The sequence below is a fragment of the Saccostrea cucullata genome, unplaced genomic scaffold (genome assembly GCF_032062105.1).
Source record: "Saccostrea cucullata isolate Sc308-1 unplaced genomic scaffold, CSIRO_AGI_Scuc_v1 ctg1369, whole genome shotgun sequence".
Taxonomy (NCBI): domain Eukaryota; kingdom Metazoa; phylum Mollusca; class Bivalvia; order Ostreida; family Ostreidae; genus Saccostrea; species Saccostrea cuccullata.
In genome coordinates, this window is record NW_026930557.1 from 231,608 (window position 1) to 254,198 (window position 22,591).

The 22,591-nt window shown below is 33.3% G+C and overlaps 2 protein-coding genes across 4 annotated transcripts; one reads left to right on the forward strand and one right to left on the reverse strand.

Moving 5' to 3' along the window:
* Positions 1-496: 496 nt before the first annotated feature.
* LOC134229066 (uncharacterized) lies at positions 497-12,811 on the reverse strand. 3 transcript variants are annotated; one of them, XM_062710769.1, is made up of 8 exons: positions 12,594-12,811; positions 6,955-7,177; positions 6,266-6,477; positions 4,998-5,136; positions 4,623-4,684; positions 2,588-2,900; positions 1,625-1,876; positions 497-515 (listed from the first exon to the last, which is right to left on the reverse strand). In XM_062710769.1, exons 2-7 carry the CDS (start codon positions 7,154-7,156, stop codon positions 1,629-1,631), a joined length of 1,176 nt encoding a protein of 391 aa, XP_062566753.1. In that variant the 5' UTR covers positions 7,157-7,177; positions 12,594-12,811; the 3' UTR covers positions 497-515; positions 1,625-1,628. The 3 variants fall into 3 exon arrangements, with proteins under 3 accessions (XP_062566753.1, XP_062566754.1, XP_062566752.1); XM_062710770.1 differs by lacking the exon at positions 497-515 and having other exon boundaries at positions 1,393-1,876; positions 12,658-12,811; XM_062710768.1 differs by lacking the exon at positions 497-515 and having other exon boundaries at positions 1,394-1,876.
* A 5,297-nt stretch (positions 12,812-18,108) lies between these two features.
* Positions 18,109-22,584, forward strand: LOC134229068 (ficolin-2-like). Its single transcript, XM_062710774.1, has 4 exons — positions 18,109-18,135; positions 18,236-18,332; positions 20,336-20,497; positions 21,849-22,584. The coding sequence occupies exons 1-4, from the start codon at positions 18,109-18,111 to the stop codon at positions 22,088-22,090; spliced, it is 528 nt and encodes a 175-aa protein (XP_062566758.1). The 3' UTR covers positions 22,091-22,584.
* The last annotated feature ends 7 nt before the right edge of the window (positions 22,585-22,591 follow it).

Below are 22,591 nucleotides of genomic sequence, written 5' to 3' on the forward strand. Positions count from 1 at the left end.
GTATACTTTCAGGAAACAGTCTTCTTTATCACAATGGAATGAAATTTTCCACAAAAGACCAAGACAATGATCTCAGCAGTTATCATTGCGCGGCAGAATTTGAAGGAGGATGGTAGTATAAGAGTTGTCAATATTCCAATCTGAACGGAATCTATACTAAGTCTGCATTAAGTGCTGGAAGATACAATAGGTGGTATACCTGGTTTAACGAAGCACTGAAAAGATCAACAATGATGATAAGGCCATCAGTATAGAGAAACCTTCCACATGCAAATGTTTTTTTAAGAAGTAAATAAACTTCATGCAAACAATATTTTTAAAATCTTTTTAGATAACTTGCGTTCATTTACAATCTTTCATTTTCTATGTTCTTAAATGTTTTTTTCATGAAAACCAATCTGCCAAATGACGTAAGACGAGTGTTGAATTTAACAGTTTTGGATAGAGATCCGAGAAGCAAAGCAGATTTTTAAATGTTATTCGAATTTTTCAATATATGACCAACATAATCCAACCTGAAAGCTAAATATAAAAACATTGGAGTAACCTTCGCTGCAATAGAGAGAACATTTTCAAAGCTGAATATACATTTAAAAATATTCAATAAACTATGCACCAACAAAGCCCCTTAGCTTAAACCCTAGAGGTACAATTTTCAAACTTTTTATAGAATGTTCATTGCACATCATAATCATTCAATGTTTTGCCTTATAGATGTCAATGAATAGAGGAGAAGACTTTAAAAGACAAAAGGTATTTCTAGTCTTTGATTATCTAACCCTATTCTGGAGCCTAGGGCTTGCACCTTGAGGCCATAATTTCACAGTTTGGAATAGGGTTTCTGCTCATTATAATCATGTCAACATTTAAATTGACTAATATAAAGGAGTAAAGATTGTGATTTTGAAGTTCGTATTAATTTTATGGCTCTTGTTCCGCCCATAATTCCCTAGGGATGAAGAAATCAAAGAAATGTTCAACATATGCTCCCTTTACTCATAATTTCTAAGTACCAAAATTGGATAAAATGAATTGTTGTTCCAAAGAGGAAACTGAAAATAATCACAAGTTCACAACGACACATGTAGCACAACAAAAAAAGAGCAATTGCCTCACTTGAACTGAGCTACACATATGCTGATATACATTGATCAGTATCTTTGTTAAACACGAAAGTTTACAACAAAAACAGTAAGGCATTTCGTCATTAGTCTCTAGAGGTGAGCTTTTATCAAATGGTCATAAGACAGGATTTCCATGTATTGACTAATCCAATAGATGCCTGTTGAAATTGAAAACTAAAATCCTTTTGGTCGATATTGTAGCAGGCATACCGGGATTCCCTCTATTAAAATGCTTAACTTCGTTCATGAAAACTAGGCATGCGTGCATGACATGGAATTTGGAACCTCGAACACCCGTTGCCATGTATACGTATATTTTTATGTCCCTTAAATAAGGATTCATTCTAATGAAATAATCAAAATTATTTAACTGTTAAAGAGTTTATACATTTATGAGTAGTAATATTTCAAAGTGAATTATACAGGAATGGTGAACTATATTTAAAACAAAATAATTTGTATCTTCCAAATATCTGTAAAACACACAGACAAAATAACACTTCGTCACATTTTTTCTCCTTTTGAAAAAATGATATCTTTGGAGAGTTTGTGAACAAAACATGTAACATTTTTGTACTTCCCGCCTTCACCGAAATCAGTGGCGGACATCCTGGCTGCTACATCATTTAGTACATACAGGAAGTTGGTTCTATTTTTGTTTAGCCGACCTCCATTGTACTCAGTTATTACGGAATCGTATAAGTATTTCCACAAATAGCTGCCCGTTATTGTATTTCGAAATGCATAGTGTCCTGAAAAAGAATGAAATACTAGTATCTGATTTTGTTTCAACAAGAGGTCCATAGGTGCTGCTGGCCACCGGGTGCAGAAGTAAAAGAGGATACGATATACAGTAAAATAAAATTCATGAAATGAACAATTGAGCCCCCCCCCCTTTGGGAATTGTCCTCTTGTCTACGTTAATATTAAAAAAAAATCTTTGTAGAGGGTAACCTCCTCAATTAAATGCCGTGAACAATTATCCTGATACATGTGCAGGAGTTATAAAGATTTTCAAATTTGCTAATACAAAATGTAATCAATGACTCATTTGACCCCACACTGTTGCTTTAACCACAGAGCGGTCAAGTTGAGGTGTCTCGGGTGGTGGTGTCTGTGTGAACTTTATAAATTTAGATAGAGGCTTGACATATAAATGCTTTCCAGTAATTGCGCATCTAAGTCTTAATTTTGAGGCTAAACTCTGTAGCAGAGACATTAGTTTCAGTTTTGATAGAGGACATATTGCTCATCATAAATTAACATTAGCAAAAACTTTAACTGTTTCATGTTAAGGAGGAAGTGTAAGACATGGTCATATTGCTCATCATAATTTAACATTTGCAAACACTTTAACTGATTGATCATGTTGATGTCGGTAAAAAAACTGCCTTTGAATTTGAGTCGTGTTTTTATATATATGAATGAATATTGTAATTATTTTCTATAACTTGTAGTCTGACCTGCAGGAGAAGCAAACACGATCAGCATATCATTGTAACAGGGAACTGATGTGACGTGGAGTGCAGGTTGTGGTGGTAGATATCGAATGCCACGAGCAGGGTCTACGTCGTCACCGGATTCGTCTGTTTTGTCACCTGATTCCCGAGTATCTGTTTTGTCACCTGATTCCCGAGTATCTGTTTTGTCACCTGATTCCCGAGTATCTGCTTTGTCACCCGATTCCATTATTTCTGTTGCTGCTTGGGAGTCTGATAAAGCCTTTTCAGAACTAGTCCTGGTATCCCCTTTCTTATCGGCACCAGAGCGAGATGCCTAAATACAATGGGATAATCTACAAAAGCTAGAGCAGAGCTGTTAAATATATTTAAAGTCGAAAAAAAAATCCTTTTGAATTTGAGTCGTGTTTTTTTTTATACATATGAATGGATATTGTAATTATTTTCCATATTGGTAGCTTTATGTATAAACAAAATCATTTGAAAAACTTAATAAAAAAGGAAAGATTTTTTGCTCATGTTCCATTTTCGCAAGATTATGAAGATATAATATTCTGAAATAATTTTAAGACATCTTGTCTAAATGAAATAGAATATTCGGATAATTAATACATATTATAATATCAAATCTATGTTTCAAGGTGAACCGTTTTAACATAGACTCCATAATCATGAAAATTGCAACTAAGAAAAAAAAACTTTCAAGCAAATGTATTTTTTTTCTTTGATTACATTATGGTGATTCTGATATACACTTACTCAAAAGTCAGCGACCATGACTTATTTTATTACAAAAATTCTGCATACAAACAGCAAATAATTAAAATTCTCCTTAATTTTCTATGAAAACTTTTGAAACATTTTTTGATATGCTAACTAATTCATTTTAATGCAGTTAACTTTTGATGAACAATATATATATCCATGAAAAAAATGTTGAATTCCAAGTTTCAATTTAATTTGATTTTACAAAATTGCTGGGAATAAGGTTAATAAGGTTTCATTGACATTTATAGAGTTATTAATTTTCAACATTCGTTACGCATATCTAATGTTGTTTATATATCCATCATGGCTGTTTAAGAGTTCTTTTAAACGCCTTCTCATGCTGTGTAAATGTTTTATTTGGATGGAACTGTCGCCATTCCTTAGATATAGCATCTTTCAAGCCTTGTTACATCTTGGGGTTCTCTCATTCATTCTTAGACCACGATTACCAAGCACATGCAAATTTGGGTTCATATACATGGTGGGCCAAAGTAAAGTTTCAAAAACTTCATGTCGAAGAAAGTCCGTCACTATTCGGGCTCGGTTGGATTTATAGTGTTGTTAACCATTAAGCACAGACCGACTTGCTAGTGATTGATCATCCAAATGAGTAAAAAATAATGGGTTTAGAATGTTATCCCCGTCCTTTTCGCAGTCATGATACCATCAAGAATATATAGATCCAGGGAAACATCGCCGTTCTGCTTCATCACCTCCACAACAGTTCTTTGTTCCCAATATATTTGCTGTCTGTATGCAGAATTTGGATGTCTCGAAACTCCAACTCTGGCGTCTACAGGGTATAGCAAAAAAACTTTCATCTGAACACACAATGTTGTTTTGCCCAAACTAATCTTTCTCCTTTGTGTCCTGGGGATAACAGTAGACCTTTCATAGACAGACGTGATCGCATTCTGTCATTGTTTAGCCTTCTGCTAGCTGAGCTTCTGCTTATGGGTATTCCATATGCTTCTCAGCGTGTTTGCAGTGTCAATATGTGTTTTAATAGAGATACCGATGTAACATTATAAACAAATGTTCGATAAACTAAAACATCTGAAAATATTCGATAAAAAATATATTTTGAATTTTACATTAAAACTGGTGGCCCTTAACCTTTGAGGAAGTGTATCTTAGCATTCTAAAAAGTCACGAGAGAAATGTGCTTTTGATTATTGGTTTCTTACAGCATCAAACCCTGGAGTGCAATTCTGAAGTTGCACAGTTATAGCAGAAGTTATCGTGTTATTGACTGTGATAAGAAACCTACCATTGCAGTATCAGCAACATTAGTATCCATCGGTGATAAACTCTTTGGATCAGAATCTAAGTCTACAAAGAGAGTTTTCCTTTAAATTTATATCTACAGGAATGCATTTCACACAAAAACCTAACACACATCCTCTCCCACACCCTCTCAAAAGTTTTTTGATAAATAAATTCTGCTAAAAAATCTTCTCATTTTCGCTTTAAAATGTATACATGTACGTAATCTTTCTGTTTTGAACCTTCGCTTTTTAGGCCATTGAATTTAAGTCCATATGATATTGAAATTAACATTGTTTTTGAAACATCTATTTATGTAAAAGAAAATCCATTCAAAGTGATTTATAAGATGCGTTCCCCCTTTTCAAAATAACTTAACCTTGATTATCCGTCTTGTCAGGTTTTCTTTTCTTTTGAGGCGGTTCCGCGTGATCAACATGCACTGTGACACCTTCAGAAAATCCAAAACCCAGAGCCTTGTATATTTCAGAAGTCTTACTTATAGGAATTCTACAAGCCTAAAACACATGAAACTACAGTAATGCTATGGCCTCCGTTTCAAAGAAATTCAAAGGAAATATATCCATAAATGAAACATATCTTATTAGTAAAATACAAGTACATTTCTAAATGAATAGGCAATTTGCAAAGGTAAGGTACATACATGAATTTTCTCTTAATTTAAAAAAAATATATAGAACATTATCAACAAACAAAATACCCCTAAATGATTGAAGGTTTCCAAATTCAATTGATCGATTCGATTATTTACTTCACTTGGCTGTCTTTCAGGGCAATAACAGTAATGTCCGGTCCTGGCGACTTATTTTGTTTTGTTTTTTTTTTCATAAAAGGTTCCTTTCAATTTTAAAATAGATTTGTTCTGTACTTAAGATTAGTTTAAAGGCTATACCGTACCCCTATAAACATTCAGTGTTTTTTTTTTTCTTTTGAAATCCATTGGGAATCTAGAAAGTTCAAATATATAACACACGAAATCTTGTCACTTGGCGGTAGACTACATAAATATATATATTATTATAACAGTAACGAAGCGTCGAGTTTGATCTGATGATTTGCGCCTGTCAACGAGACGTGATACGACTCTTCGAATTCGGATCAAGATACTGTTATAATGATAAATTTATTATATACCCCCTTATAACAAGCAAATATAGCAGAATTAAACTTTAGAGATCAATTGTATAATATTTATACATAAAACAAAGCATCCGAAAATAAGATTCCAATGCTTTAGAGGATTCCAAAGAGTACTTGATTAAAAGATAATAATACTTATCAAAATTGGCAATAAAGCAATTGATTTCTGCAGTTTACAAATGAATACACGTAACTTCAATAAAATAAATAAACAACAGTAATTCAAAATAAGTAGCGCAAATACATTCCACGCCGATACCCATGATACAAAGTCAAGTGTAATGAATGTGAAGAATGTACCCTGGTGCTGGTGTCGTAGACATTAAAATTGAATATGGTGTATGCTTCATTATGAGTCGTTGGCAGCTTAAAACAATATAAGATCTCGGAGATTATCATCAAAGCCATCTATTTTTCTTAAAATTTCTTGTAAAATATCAAAGATACATAAGTGCTCTGAGAAAAAAAGTATATTAGTTTTATTACTTGGACGAAGAACATCTTTGGTTTAGCTTCCAGTGCTTTACAGTCCCTGAACTTTTCCAGAACTGTGGAGGTATAATAGTATTGGCCGTCATTCATTAGCAGGGCATGATGGTGGACTACAATATCATTCTCAACTTTCTCTTGTTCACACCCATGTGTACTGACTGCAAACACAAAGCTGTCATAATCTTTTAGTTTATCACCTGTAGCATCTACAAGAAAAATGTACCCTGAATTACATATGACATATTTTCTTTATTTCTTTTTAATTTAGAATTTTCATATCAGATATATGAAAGGATGTCTTAACATTCCTTTGATCATTTAGATTATCAATTCTAGTGAAGTGTGCCTTTTCGCATTGCATCACGAACTTTTTCACGCCTAGCGTGAGCAATTCAAGTCCCAGCTGTGTGATTGGTCAACTTATTTTATCAACATTGACACAAAATAGTCTGTTGCACGAGCGATCAATCAGATATAAGATGAAACTACCAGTCATAAAACTTGCGGTTAGGAGGCGTGTGCTATTTATCTCTAGAACAGCTGTCATCATAGGTAGTGATGTAATGCAAAATGGCACATTTAATTGGGATTGATAAATTTTAAGATAAATTTGAATCTTTAATAGGTTGCATAAAATGTGGAACATTATTATTTGAAAAGGAAGAAAATTCAAAACTACTTACATTTGACTACTACTTTGTTAAACTCTTTCTTGGTGAGATCTGTATAGATTTTAACTTTAAATCCCAGTAATTCGAACGTTATCCTAAGGTGCATAATTTCCTGTACGGAGCCACTTCTTTCCTTTGTAAAGTTTACAACCACCACTGCTAATCCCTGATACTTCCTATTAGGCCGAAACTTGTATTCATCAGAATCCATCATCCAAGTCAATATAAGAAATACCTACAAACACTAGCTACATTTATTAGGTAATTCACGGCAGAGAAGTCCATTGTGTCAGACACAGTGTAAGTAGATCGGAGAAGTTAAGTTAATTTGTGCATGATCCTGAAACTATAACTTTTTGTTCTTTTCAAATTGAAATAAGATGTGCTTGTAAAACACTGATGCCCCCGTATGGCAACATAGCAAAGATTAAGCTTTTCTTAAATGCAAATTTAATTAATTAGTATCAAAAGTAGGGTATTCTCACTGGAAAACAATTGTGAAATTTGAAAGTAAGCTAATGTTAAAGTTTTTTAAATACAAAAATCTCCAGGGTCAAGGTCAAAAGGTCAATGTAATTAGTATCAAATGAAAGGTCTTGCCATATAAAATACTTTTGTAGAGCATGAAAGCCCTAGCCCTAACCGTTCAGAAGGTATGGTCAACGTTCAATTTCTTAAAAAGTAGGTAAAACTCAAAGGTCAAGGTCAAAGGGTCAATGTTATTGCTATCAAATGAAAGGTCTTGTCATAATGATCAAATATGTTAAGTATGAAAGCACTAGCCCTATCTCTTTAAAAGTTATAGTCAAGGTTTGCTTTTTTAAAGTAGGTCAATCTCAAAGGTCAAGGTCAAAGGGTCAAAGTTCTTGGTATCCAATGAAAGACCTTCTCATAAGGATTACATGTCTGAAGCATGAAAGCCCTATCCCTTACCGTTCAAAAGTTATGGCCAAGGTTAAAGGTTTTCACAAGTAAGGAATTCTACAAGGTCAAGGTCAAAGGGTCAAGGTTGTTGTTATCCAGTGAAAGGTCTTTTCACAAACTTTTCTACAAACATTACATATGTGAAGTATAAATGTCCTGGTATCTACTGTTCAAAAAATATGGCCAAAGTAAAATTTTAAAATTTTCATGTAAAAGTGGGTCAAACTCCAAAGTCAAGGTCAAAAGGTCACATTTGGTGGTACCCAAAAAAAGGTCTTGTCATAAGGATCAAATATGTAAAGTATGAAAGCACTGGCCCTAACTCTTTAAAAGTTATAGTCAAGGTTTACTTTTTTAAAGTAGGTCAATCTCAAAGGTCAAGGTCAAAGGGTCAAAGTTCTTGGTATCCAATGAAAGGTCTTTTCACAAGAATTACATGTATGAAGTATGAAAGCCCCATCCTTTACCATACAAAAGTTATGTCCAAGGTTAAAGTTTTTTCACAAGTACGGAAATCTACAAGGTCAAGGTCAAAAGGTCAAAGTTGTTGTTATCCAGTGAAAGGTCTTTTAACAAACATTACATACCTGAAGTATAAATGTCCTGGTGTCTACAGTTCAAAAGATATGGACAAAGTAAAATTTTAAAAGTTTCATGTAAAAGTTGGTCAAACTCCAAGGTCAAGGTCAAAAGGTAAAATTTGGTAGTACCCAAAGAAAGGTCTTGTCACAAGGAATACACATATAAAATATGAAAGTCATAGCTCCACTAAATCAAAAGTTATGGGCAAGGTTAAAGTTTTTGCGGACAAACAGACAAACAGACAGAGAGACAGACAGACAGACGGACACGACAAAAACTATATGCCCCCGAAACTTCGTTTACGGGGGCATAATAAAAAAGAACTGTGAATATTATATATATTTTGAAGTATTTCTAGTTATGTTGAATATAATTTTAAGTTTTCATGAAATGTCAAAAAATTAATTTTTACAATAGCTTCAAATCTATGCGTGGTTTAAAAAGTTAAAACTTCTACAGTTTATGCATATTTCATTGATAAACTGATAGAACATATCTCTTGATATTAGATACTTTAAAAACTATTTATTGAAAAAAAAACTTTTCAAAAATGGATATAATTTTAAATGAACCTAATCCATTGGTTAGTTTTAGAGAAAGACATGTAACAGAAACAATAAACTAGTATCTTTATCAATAAAGGGTAAGTTGGACTTCGACAGCCTCTGGAAAGTTGTTTTCTCTCTATATTTTGTCAAAATGTTAAGATGTGAAACCTAATGTAAGTTGCAAATGGCGGATTTTATAGGGGTCTTGTCTTAACAATCATTGTTAATCGATGATATATTTATAAACTGTAAAAGATTTAACATTATAAACCACATAGATTTGGACTTATTGTAAAAAATAAATTTTGGACATGTAAACCTGAGATGAAACCTTAAGGCATTTTCAGTGAGATACAATATGTGTGCGTTCAGGTTTGGCGCTAGCGAGAGTGTTTGAATTAGTAATTTTTTCAGAAATTTCAGTCCTTTTACAGAATTTCTAGAATGTTTATAATCCAAAAACTGTTCATTTTTTTCGGGTATTATGGAAACTTTAAGGCTTATAACTTACTAAATGACCGATACACACCTTAAGGCTTTCTTATTGTCTGAAACCTTTTGACAGTTTTGCAGGATGTACGGCCCTGGAAAGAGGGTGTTGGCGTGCACATATTTTTTATGTAGTCGTTGCAATAATTGGAAAAGCCGTATCTTCTTTCCTGATCCAGTATTTTTATTGTCGTCAACGAATGAAATACTCAAATTCCCACATCAAGTTTAATGTTATTTTTAACATGAAACATCAAAGATGTGATCAGGTGCCAAGGAGGAGTGTGCATCCCCTGGCAACTGGTCAAACCTGCCGTGTGCTCCATGTCATAAAAGAAAAATAACGGGAAAATTCCGTCGTTTATTCGGTGTAAAATAATGGACTAATAAAAAGTATAAAAACAAGATGTGTTTGTAAAACACTGATGCCCCCGTATGGCAACATAGCAAAGATTAAGCTTTTATTAAATGCAAATTTAATTAAATTGGTACCAAAATTAGGGTATTCTCACTAGAAAACAATTGTGAAATTTGAAAGTAAGCTAATGTTAAAGGTTTTTAATAAGTACAAAAATCTCCAAGGTCAAGGTCAAAAGGTCAATGTAATTAGTATCAAATGAAAGGTCTTGCCACATAAAATACTTATGTAGAGCATGAAAGCCCTAGCCCTAACCGTTCAGAAGTTATGGTTAACGTTCAATTTCTTAAAAAGTAGGTCAAACTCCAAGGTCAAGGTCAAAGGGTCAAAGTTATTGTTATCAAATGAAAGGTCTTGTCATAAGGATCAAATATGTAAAGTATGAAAGGAACTAGCCCTAAGTCTTTAAAAGTTATGGTCAAGTTTGCTTTTTTAAAGTAGGTCAATCTCAAAGGTCAAAGGGTCAAGGATCTTCATATCCAATGAAGGGTCTTTTCACAAGGATTACATATATGAAGTATAAAAGCCCTATTTCTTACTGTTTAAAAGAAATGGCCAAGGTTAAAGTTTTTCACAAGTACGAAAATCTACAAGGTCAAGGTCAAAGGGTCAAGGTTGTTGGTATCCAGTGAAAGGTCTTTCTACAAACATTACATATGTGAAATATAAAAGTCCTGGTGTCTACAGTTCAAAAGATATGGCCAAAGTAAAATTTTAAAATTTTTCTTGAAAAGTAGGTCAAACTCCAAGGTCAAGGTCAAAAGGTCAAATCTGGTGGTACCCAAAGAAAGGTCTTGTCACAAGGAATACACATATGAAATATGAAAGTCATAGCTCCACTAAATCAAAAGTTATGGGCAAGGTTAAAGTTTTTGCGGACAAACAGACAAACAGAGAGACAGAGAGACAGAGAGACAGACAGACAGACACGACAAAAACTATATACCCCCGAAACTTCGTTTACGGGGGCATTAAAATTCACTCAGTATTTGACTAAATGATAATTGTGTATGTTTACAAGATCATTGTATCGACCAAAAAACCTATAAACTTATGACTTTTTTTTTGATTAACAATATTCATTTGGTTTTTGTAGACTTTGTCTTTCAACAAATATTTTGGAATTTCCGTGGGTACCAATTGCACTCCGTTATTAGCAGACCTTTTTGTATTTGTATGAAGCAGAGTTTGTGCAAATTCTTATGCGTGAAAAGAAAAAAAATACTTGCTGTGGCCTTCAACTCGACATATGCATTTAGATATATCGACGACGTATTGTCAATTAACAATGGTAATTCCTTTCATACGTTGATACGATTCATCCTGGTGAGCTTGAGATAAAAGATACCACCGAGTCCGACACATCTGTTTCATACTTGGATATTTTGCTTGAAAAAGAAATTAATTGTAATCTAACAACCAAGCTATAATATAAACGTGATGACTTTCACTTTTCTATCGTCAACTTCCCTTACTTATGTAGCAAATTAAATATACCTTCATTACCTGCATATATCATAAGTAGTGTAATATATATCTCTGTTGATTCGATACGCGAGAGCATGCTAAAACGAACTAAATTATTTACAATTAATTTGATAAAACAATAATATCGACAGCCTCTTTAAAGTCATCATTTCGTAAATTCTATGGTCGATACAATGAACTTGTCAGCAAATACAATTTATCATTGAGTCAAATGTTGACTGACGTTTTTCATACTTATTGTTAGTCCATTATTTATACATTGAATTGTAGACGGGGTTTTCCGTTATTTCTCGATCAGGGGCACACGGCGGGTGTGACCGGTCAGCAGGGGATTCTCACTCCTCCATATCTCGGCACCTTATCCCACCTCTGATGTTTCGGAGATCCGTGTTTGTTCTGCCCCTATTTTGTATTGTTTTATGGACCCTGATATTGAATGGTGTTCGTTATCTCCATATCCTTCATATATAAAATCCGTTTGCAGTTGATGAAGTTATACTGCTGCATAATAATCATGGCAAGTTGACCATTGAAAATTTATTTTTATAGAGCTTTGTTGTGAGATTGCTATTAATGTCTTTTTCAAGTAAAATATCCAGATTTCAGCCTAGTCTTCGTTAAAAGAATGTCATAAACCATTTTGTATTTTCAAACGTCTAGTTCAAATCTAGTCCAGTTCAAATGAAAACGTTAAAGATTTCGTCTATCTTAAAAACAGAACAAAATAATAAGCCCTTAGACAGTATAGAGTTTTTGTTGACATATTTCGCTTTCACATAAACTCTCATAAAATTTACCGAAGTTTTATAGTTAATGATTTATTGATCATGATTTATTATTATACCGTAGACATGAGTATGTAAAGCACCATGTCTACTTAATACGAACTGTTGTCAGGGTTTCATAAGAAGAAGGTATGAGTTAAACATTATAAGCGTAAACAGAATACCTCACCATTAAGTATGAAAAATATGCCGCTCTGGTCCTTTAAATACATTGTTTATTTGAACTCAATTATATGGAAGCAGGATCCCGTTTATCAATCGATCAGCATTTTTTATTTTCGAAAATTTCGAAATTTTTAACCGTTTAAAAATTGAATGAATACAGGGAACTTGATATCATTTCTGCAGAGGCTTTTCAAATACTTTATAATATTTAAACTTACATACTGAGTGGTATACTTGAAAATAAAATCTTACCTTGCTTGTAAATCCAGAAATTCTAATAAAGATATATTAAAAACTCTAGCCTTAATCTTCCTACTATATCCCTTACGTAATGGCTCCTCTATTGATTCGTTTCTCGGTAGAGACTCTAAAAAAACCCAGTTTCAAATTCGGAGAAATCAATTTCTGATCGGAATCCGTGACATCGTCGATTTCATGTTTGGGTTCATGTTTAAAATCCACACATACAAAAGAAACCTTTAAATATTTCGCTGAATAAGCATACAATTATGAAATTCTTTACCATAATTTACTATGCGATACCGGCAAATTCATCATGATAAAAGATATTGAAATCATTTCATAATTAAGCTTAGTTTACTCGATTTTAATGAGACAAAACATAAGTATATTTATCCTGCAACCCCCCTTGCAATGACCTTAAAAAGGTAACCTAATATACCAAAGCTTATTCGGTCACTGCCCTAATAAAGCCTTGTGGATGTATTCCGACGTTCTAAAAACATTGTGACGTCACGAATACTGTAATGTTTACGCCATGGCGTCTAAGTTTCTTCTGCAGAGATGTGCCTAAATCTTTCGAAAAAAGCTAGTTTTGGACATTCAAATGTAAAAAATATGTTGCAGGATAAACAAAATACATGATAACTGTCTTGAAATATAAGCGATATTTGGACCCGGGTTGAAAACGTAAGAGGGCTCGACAAGCCTCGCCCTCTATCACGTTTTCTTACCCTCGCCCAATATCGCTTATATTTCAAGACAGTAACCATGTTTTTTTTATATATATGCAGTAGAGTTTATAACAATTTACGAACAACTTCTTGTTCGTTGTCTTAATTAGCGATAATTATAAATTAACTATTTGGTAGTTTGGTAAATGTAGTTGGGCAAGTTGTTTTTTTTCTCCTCTCTGTCCTTTGTTTTTATTACTTCATAACTTTTTTCTTTGTCCTTGGGAAGGGACAGGACGTCCAAAGAATAAAACATATCATTTACTTTTTTATTTTTTTTTTTTATATTTATGTTATATTGGCTGTTTCGTTTAAAGTCATCATTTTGTAAGGTGCTCTTGAAAAGCGCTACGAAACTGGTCTCATACATGTATTTGTGAACATCATTTAGATTATATGATATATTTTGAGATACAGAACAATATTCAAGTTGAGAAGTCCAGAAACAATACAGAATAGGAGCAGAGCAAACAATTAAGGACCTCCAAAACATCAGAGGAGGGATAAGTGTCATTGATTATCGAGAATTTACCATTTAGTCAATTGCAGACTGACTTTTTTTATTGTAATTGTTTAAGGCCATTATTTACACACCTACTTGTCGACGGAATTTTCTAATATTACCCAATCATGACAAGGTGTATACAGCGGTTGTGACAGGTCAGCAGGGGGTGCTCACTCATCCATTGCTCCTGATCCAACGTCTGATGTTTTGGAAGTCCTCTTTTCCAATGTTGGATTGTTAAATGGACTTTTGAGATTGAATACTGTTCGTTATCTCTATGATTCTCATTGTTCTTCTTTTAGGTCAATTTTGGTGCTTTATATTAATTCATTTAATGACCTCATATAAAACAAAACTCAAGGCCTTTAACTATTTAAATTTCATGGAAATGCTTGATATAAGCTTTATTCCCCATATTATTGAATTGTTACTGACAACAACACCCCCCCCCCCCCCCCCCGCCCCACACTACAATAATGATACTCTGTACCTGTAAAGGTATGGTCGAAAATTGAAATACATTTAAAGCGCACCCTCACCCCGTTCTACATGTCTGATTTATATACGTGTATGCTCTGCTCCCATTTTGTATTATTTAGTTTAAGGACTTTTGAGCTTGAAAAATATTCGTTATTTCCATTTGTTTCATTTTCATGGAATACATAAATTGGCAAATTTTATTTCTAAATAGCTAAAATGTACACTTCTATTTTGGACAGGTTTTAAATTTGTTTTGTATAGGTCATGCAGATTAAGCTACGCCCACCACTCAATATATACTTGGTACGATTAACTTTGTAAAAGAAAACTTTATTGTATTCATATATAAAACACATACACACGTAAAATTTCCATACATATGTATGCAAATGAAATTATATATTTTGTGCACAAATCCGTACACTTCAATGTCCTTTAATAGGAAAGTTAGTTTACAAGAGAAATGAAAAATAAAGCAAAGTTTTCCCGAGGTTAGCATATTTTATTAATCAGAATGAATATACAAACACATATACATACAAATAATGTAATGGTTTATTGGTTTTATCAAAGAATCGATTTCTCTTGCATGAAAAGGGTATCATTTTTCAAAATAATGAATATATTGCCTTTTTTAACTTATGTATATAAAAGAACACCTATGAATGTACCGTGTAAAGGGCAATATGAAGTCTTTCATTCAGATAAGCTTGTGTGTTGTCGTTTTATTGGTTTACTCGAATGGCGATGAAGTTCCTCCGTCATTTCAAGGTAAATAATTAAAAAATTTTGTGTATTGTCGGTTACATTTTCATTACATTTATGCTTTTACTTGATTTTTACATGTTTTGTTGTTTTTATGTAATATAGCTTCTACAAAGTTCCAGCTTAAAAATTTAGCTTGTCAAAACTATGATAATGCTTTGGTAAGAAAAAGAGTACGCATAGCAAAGTAACGCACCTTTTTCGACTTGGTAGGTTGGAAATTCTGTGCTTACACGAATGTACTATGTATATCATGATTTGATATTAAGAGAACTTGATTTTTTTATAATTTTATTCGTTTTTAACCTAAGATATCTTCATTATACTATGGAGGGATGAGTTAAAAAAAAAAGACTTTTTTTCATTAAAAAAAAAAACTATGCCTATTTAAATTATATATTGAAAATTTATACTGCAAACCAACTTTTATTCGTGACGACTTTATTTCGCGATTCAGCATGGATAAACTAGTTTGCGACGATTAATTTTCGCGCTCAAGCCTTTTTGGATCTGTTATTTATAAACAAATAACACTCTAAGGGTCAGTTCGCGGCGAGAAATATTCGCGATGACGAGGCTCTCGCGAACTTCGCGAAAATTTCTCGCACGCGAATAAAAGTTGGTTTACAGTGAGTCATAATTAGAAAAAAATTCAATGTGAGGTATTTATATTTTTATTTTATTTTATTTTATTTTTATTTTTCAATATTTAAGAACTTTATCTGCTTGATTTGCAAGAGATAGTACTAGTCGTACATGAAAAAGTATTTTCACCTTAATGGAGTAATATATTTTGAAAATACCTAAACTTTTCTAAGTAATAACAGTAAAATATGTACATCTTTGCTTATAACTTCTGCTGTGAAAAAAAATTAAAAGTCGATGATTATTTTTTTTTTTGGGGGGGGGGGGGAGTGAGAGAAAAGCAAAATCTTAAGACGGCATATTTGGTGCAGCATAAAATAAAACAAGAGACTCGTTTCTTTGCTTCACACTTTGACTAATGCGGTACGAGATGATTGAGCTCTAAAGTGATTTTTTTTAGTTAGCTTAAAGTTACTAATATGTTTTCTAACTGACAAGAATACTTGTATTGGTTTGACAGACACTTTTGAAAATTTTTTTTAACTCCAACATTCAAATATTGCAGCTTTATTTTAAAATAATCATTTGTTTGAAATGTAATCTCAGCAATTTGTTTGTGTAAATATTGCAGCAAAACTTCATCAACATCTACAGCGTTCCCGCTGGTTTTGGAATTTGACCGGATCCCATATTAAGACTGTGCATCCTGTTTCCTTCAAAGTGGATGTTGTCTCTACATATAAAGTGACGAAAATGTCCAATGAATTTATTTCGAAAGGTAAATTAAGTCTTTAAAATATGGGTATTTGGTCTTTGTATCACAGAAATTTAAATGCTAGTTCGGAATAATAAATTGATATTCAATATCAACAATAATTGTTAAATTCTTTCTTCTAAGGTATACGATTATTTGTATAATGGCTTATTAAATTGTTCGATTCGGCATATCTACTGCACACGTTATAATTTTAAACAAAATAAGCACAAACGATTATGCAACAATTAAGATTATTTTCATTACCCAAGTTAAGTATAGGGACTGTGCACACGTTATAATTTTAAACAAAATAAGCACAAACGATTATGCAACAATTAAGATTATTTTCATTTCCCAATTTAAGTATAGGGACTGTGCAACCATACTAAAGAAAAATCTGGGTCGGAAAGGAAAGGATGGTGTATATACAATTTATCCGGATAGAAAACGAGAGAAGAAAGTTTACTGTGACACAAGTAACAGCTTTTTAAAAAGCTTGCCTGACTTAATCAATCAATATCTGCATGCGGAGTGATAAACTATTTGAGAAATACTGTCGGTTTAAAATATTTCCTTACTTTATATTTTGAGAACCTTGTGTAAATGAAATCTTGATATTATTTAACTTTTAGAAGAATATCATCTCTACACTGCATACTAAAGAGTTGTTATTCTGAGTGTGTGTGTGTGTGTGTGTGGGGGGGGGGGGTTCTGCAAGTGGAGTGATCTGCCCTTCGATCTAAATTGATTTCGAGTTTCATTGTAAAATCTGTTACCAAATCATGCCGCATTATCAACATTTTTAAAGATGGATATAATGAAATACTAGTACACATTTTGTTGAAGTGTATTTTCTCCACTGAAGTAAACATCAGTAATGTGTGTTCATTAATTTTTTTTCTTAAAAAAAAGGGGGGGGGGTAGTGCCACTATCATATATTGAGAATGAAATAAGTAAATTCAATACTTAGGCCTTTGTGGAAATAAAATTCCCAGATTTGCATTTGTTTCTTATTTATTGTATGCATCTGAACAGAGACGCATAATAGATCATGCATCTGGAGACAAGACTTGTTGAACTGCGTTGTTTATTATTATTGGACTAGTCCATTTATGGAATAAACCAACCGCGGGATCGGGAAGCAAATTAGAAAAATCATTTCTTTAGTGTTGTATGTCCGCATACTGATATATTATACGATATGTTGTTTAAAACAATGAGATAAAACATTAACTTGTAGAGAGAATTTCTGAAGCATTAGAAGGAGGTTAAAAGGATAAACTTTATTTAATTCGATGGAACTTGCTAGCACACCCATTCATACAATAGAACAATCCAAGGAAAAGGCGCGAAAAAAGCAGTGACATTTGGCGCGAAAATAGCGATTCACCCCTTTCGTAGAATGTAAATGGACTGATCCAGTAGTATAGAAATGCAGAAAAAAGGATGCACGGACATGTTGAAACGGTGAATCACATGGAATAATCTGTTCAATGCAAAAAGAGTAAAGGAAGTAAACACTGCAGTATTTTGCATCAGTAATATCATTCTCTTTTCTGAAATCTGTTTCTTTTAAAATGCAGGTAAAGAATTCCAATGTAAATCAGCTTGCATAAAATCTAGCTATCTAGGTATGATCGCATAGTTTCGGATTATGAAAATATCAATCCTTATACAGCCTGACGCCGTGACGTCAGGCAATGACTACAGAGGGAGGGGGATGGACGGTGGGGGATTAAGACTTAACTTTTCTTTAAATACATTACTTCTATCATAATACAACGTAATCTTATAAATGTATTTATCTTTTATTGTATTCATTAAAAGGTAATTCAAAAACGACTGAATTGGAGTACAAATTTCTATAGAACCTGGAACGAATATAAAGCTGGCTTTGGGGATCCTAGCAAAAACTATTGGATAGGTGAGAGATTTTTTGAAAAAATTAAAAATTTGAATCACATCTATATATAACCTCTTTCAAACATTGTAAAATAAGAAATATTGAGATAGTAATCAGTTAAAAATCTATTTAAACAGTATGAATAGGAAACAAAGGAATTAGATACCTGTTGAAAACATCAGAGTTGGGACCAGATGCCTCGAATAAGTATGCATCCCATGTAATCTGGTAAAACATGTTGACTACTTATTGTCAAGGTGGAACAAACGGGGAAAAAATATCCGTAAAGAACTCGGTGTTATAGTGATCAGCTTTTAAATTTCAATAACATTTTCAATCATATACTTGCAACCTATATGCAACATCCATGTCTCTCTGGGGGAAAAAATCTATATAAATTACAATGAAATTTCATTGATAAGATTAAGTACACTCTGATAAATGTTTTACTGCAATTATTTTTGATAACCTTAACTTTTCTATAGTCAACTTCCCTTACTTATGCAGTAATGGATATGTACTTAAGAGCTTGAATACGGTTCGTTTTCTCCCTTTATTAGTTCACCTGAGCCGAAGGCTCAAGTGAGCTTTTCTGATCAAAATTTGTCCGTTGTCGTTGTTGTTGTCGTCGTAAACCTTTTTACATTTTCATTTCCTTCTCAGGAACCACTTGGCCAATTTCAACCAAACTTGCTACAAAGTATCCTTTGATAAAAGGGATTCAAGTTTATTCAAATGAAGGACAATGCCCTTTCAAAGGGGAGATAATTATGAAATAGAGAAAAAAATATGTCATTTTTAGAACATCTTCTTCTCAAGAACCACTGGGCCAAGAAAGATGAAACTTATGTGGAATCATTCTAACGTAGCGTAGATTTAAATTGTTAAAATCATTACCCCTGAGGATAGGGTGGGACCAAAATGACTGATCAACATAGGAATAAACATGTATACGAAAAATATTTTAAAATCTTTTTCTCAAGAACAACTTGGCCAGGAACAATGAAACTCAAGTGGAATCATCATCAGGTAGTATTTATTCAAGTTTGTCAAAATCATGACCCCGAGGGTAGGGTAGGGGCCAAAATGAATAGGAAAAATCTTCAAAAATCTCCTCAAGAACCATTGGGTTAGGAAAGATGAAACTCATGTAAAATTATCCTCAAGTAGTGTAAATTCAAGTTTGTTCAAATCATGACCCCCGGGGCTAGGGTGGGGAGCAAAATGGCTGATTAAAGTTTTACATAGGTATATATAGGAAAAATTTTCTCAAGAACCATTGAGACAGGAAAGATGAAACTCATGATAAATTATCCTTAGGTAGAGTAGATTCAAATTTTCAAAAATCATGACCCCAGGAGTAGGGTCGGGTCAAAATGGTCGATCAAAGTTTTACATAGGAATATATAAGGAAAACGTTTAAAAATCTTCTTTTTTCAAATACTTCAAAGCTGCGATTAGTGATATTTATATGGAATCATACTCAACCTACGTATTGAATCCAAGTGATACACATGTAGCAGACCTGTTCTTGAAACTTCATATCGACTTTTTATTAATTAATATCATTTTCAATCGTACGTCTAACACACACACTGCACAGTTTTTTTTATTGGATCTGTTTCGTATTTGGATATTTATGGAGAAAGAAATTGATGGACAAATAAAGTGACGAGAATATCACCTATCCCACAATAGTAAATTCTACTTTTGACAAAAAAAACTTCTTTGTAAATATTATCCGTATTTGAGTCGAATATTGACTTACGTATACATATATATATATATTTAATTTTTGTTGTAATTTTTCAACAAACAGCTTTGACAAGATGTGACTATCCGACAGGAGATGCTTACTCTTATATGGCTTCTGATTCAGCTTCCGTTTTCAGAGGACCATTTTGATTCTTCTCGAAATTTGTATTATTTCAAATGGTCCCTAATCAAGATCACTGTTCGCTATCTTTACGTTTCATTTCAATTGACTTATAATAAGATTATATTTTCTTATATTTTCTCTACAGGAAACGACGCTTTACATTTACTCACAAAGAATGGAAAGCATGAGCTACGAGTGGATCTCCAGAGATTTAATGGTCAGAAAGGGTTCGCCAAGTACTCCAGTTTTGCTATTGGTGAGGAAGGAAGTAAATACAAACTCAGTGTGTCTGGGCACAGTGGCATAGGTAATGTAATTTATATATATATTTTTTTCATTTTATCCCTTACTTTAAAGCACTTTGAAATGTGTCCCCTTTCTAGACCGTTCATGGTAGCTCAGTAGGCAGAGCGTTTAATCCATGATCGGAATGTCGTGACTTCGAATATCGGCTGACCAAAATTGATAAAACTCTTCCATTGACGGTCGGCACTTTGAAGTAAAAGCTGTGGGTCCTTCGAATGAGACCTATAAAATCGAGGTCCCATGTCACGACAGGCGTTGGCTGAATAAAGATCCCTCACTGCTCAGTTGCCCTGGATGCCAAATGAAGGTAAAATAATAAATCTCTTTGCTGGTTTATTGTCACCTCTTGTATGGGACGTAAAACAACATACAATCACTAAATCAAATCACTTTCTAAAGTAAATACTCTGTTACTAAGATCGTGCTCAGCAGGCATGTTCACGATCTTACGATGTGTCCTAAGAACGTCTTAAGAAATCTCTTAGTCTTAAGTCAATTTCTCGAAGCTTTCCAAAGTTTAGGAACTTGCGTAAGTTTTCCCCAACTTTGGGACGACAAAACACTTCTCATAAGATCATCCTAAATTTGTTGTGATGCTTATGATTTTAAACATTGCAAGCGACAATTTCTTGTTTCTCTGCATTTCTTGTGTGAGCTGGTGTTTACACAAATAATTAAAAAAGGAAATGTTACCCAAAGGCCTCTTCTTTGCAACATTTTTGCATCGAGGTAGATCAGGGAGAGGTTAAATTTTTTGAGCTATAAATAAGTATAAATTAAGTATAAGTTGTTTGTTTCAATGCAATTTACAAGCGGTATTAAATATTTAATAATTTACAAAATGCTAAGATTAAAACATAATGAGGACACATGTACATTTAAATGGATTTCCTTTTTTAATGTTATGTGTTTTAAGAGGGGGGTGCTATAAATGTCTCCAAAATTATATATTTATCTATAAATGTTTTAGAATCAAGTGTTCACTGTAAGTTAGGATGTCCTAACTTAAGACGTTCCTAAGTTACCATCGAGATACATCTTATGATATGTCCTAAGTTGATCTTAGGATGTTCCCATCTCTCTTCCTAAGTCACATCTTAGGAATAATCTTAGGACTGATCTTAGGATCTTAGGATGCTCACTCCTCCATGGCACCTGATCCCACCTCTGATGTTTCGGAGGTCCGTGTTTGCTCTGCTCTTATTTTGTATATTGTTTAATGGACGTTGAGATTGAATACTGTTCGTTATTTCCATATCCTTCTTAGGGAAGTTTCATGAACATGCCTGCTGGTTTGGATTTCTTAGTAAGATACCGGTACGTCTATTGATTATAATGACATATATTTTCAGGTGACAGTCTCATTCATCACAGTGGAATGAGATTTACCACAAAAGATCAAGACAATGATCTTTACAGCTCTAACTGCGCGGTACTTTATAAAGAGGGATTGTGGTATAAGAGCTGTCATCATTCTGATCTGAACGGACTGTATGCTCAGTCGCCAATTCAGGATCCCAAATACAATACGTGGCGTGGTTGGTTTAATGAAGCACTGAAAAGATCAACAATGATGATGAGGCCATCAGTATAGAGAAGAAATTTATTCAAGGAGTAAATAAACTTATATATAAAGCAAATATATGTTTTCAAATCTTTTTAGATCACATATATCCATAAACGAGGATGAAGGTTACGGAGGTAAGGAAAAGTATTCAATATCAAAGTCCATAAAACAATACAAAATAGGAGCAGAGCAAACATTGACCTCTGAAACATCAGAGGTGGAAATCAGGTACCATGGATGAGTGAACATCCCCTGCTAACCAGTCACACCCGCCTTTGCTCCTTGTCATGATCGGGAAATAACGGAAAAAATCCGTCGTCAATTCAGTGTATAAATAATGGACTAACAGTTACATGTAGTATGAAAAACGTCAGTCAGTATTTGACTTAATGATAAATTGTATTTGCTGACAAGGTCATTGTATTGACCATGGAACTTACGAAATGATGACTTTAAACGAGAATGCTGATATTCATCAACTTGCTTGTCAATAATTTACCTCGTTCGAGAAAATTCTCATATATAGAG

Coding starts and splice junctions, on each gene's coding strand:
- LOC134229066 (XM_062710769.1), bottom strand. CDS start 7,156: ATGATGGATTCTGATGAATACAAGTTTCGGCCTAATAGGAAGTATCAG. Junction 6,478..6,954: donor TAACAAAGTAGTAGTCAAAT/GTAAGTAGTTTT, acceptor TTTTTCTTGTAG/ATGCTACAGGTGATAAACTA. Junction 1,877..2,587: donor CGTGTTTGCTTCTCCTGCAG/GTCAGACTACAA, acceptor ATTCTTTTTCAG/GACACTATGCATTTCGAAAT.
- LOC134229068 (XM_062710774.1), top strand. CDS start 18,109: ATGACTACAGAGGGAGGGGGATGGACG. Junction 18,136..18,235: donor CAGAGGGAGGGGGATGGACG/GTGGGGGATTAA, acceptor ATTCATTAAAAG/GTAATTCAAAAACGACTGAA. Junction 20,498..21,848: donor GTCTGGGCACAGTGGCATAG/GTAATGTAATTT, acceptor ATATATTTTCAG/GTGACAGTCTCATTCATCAC.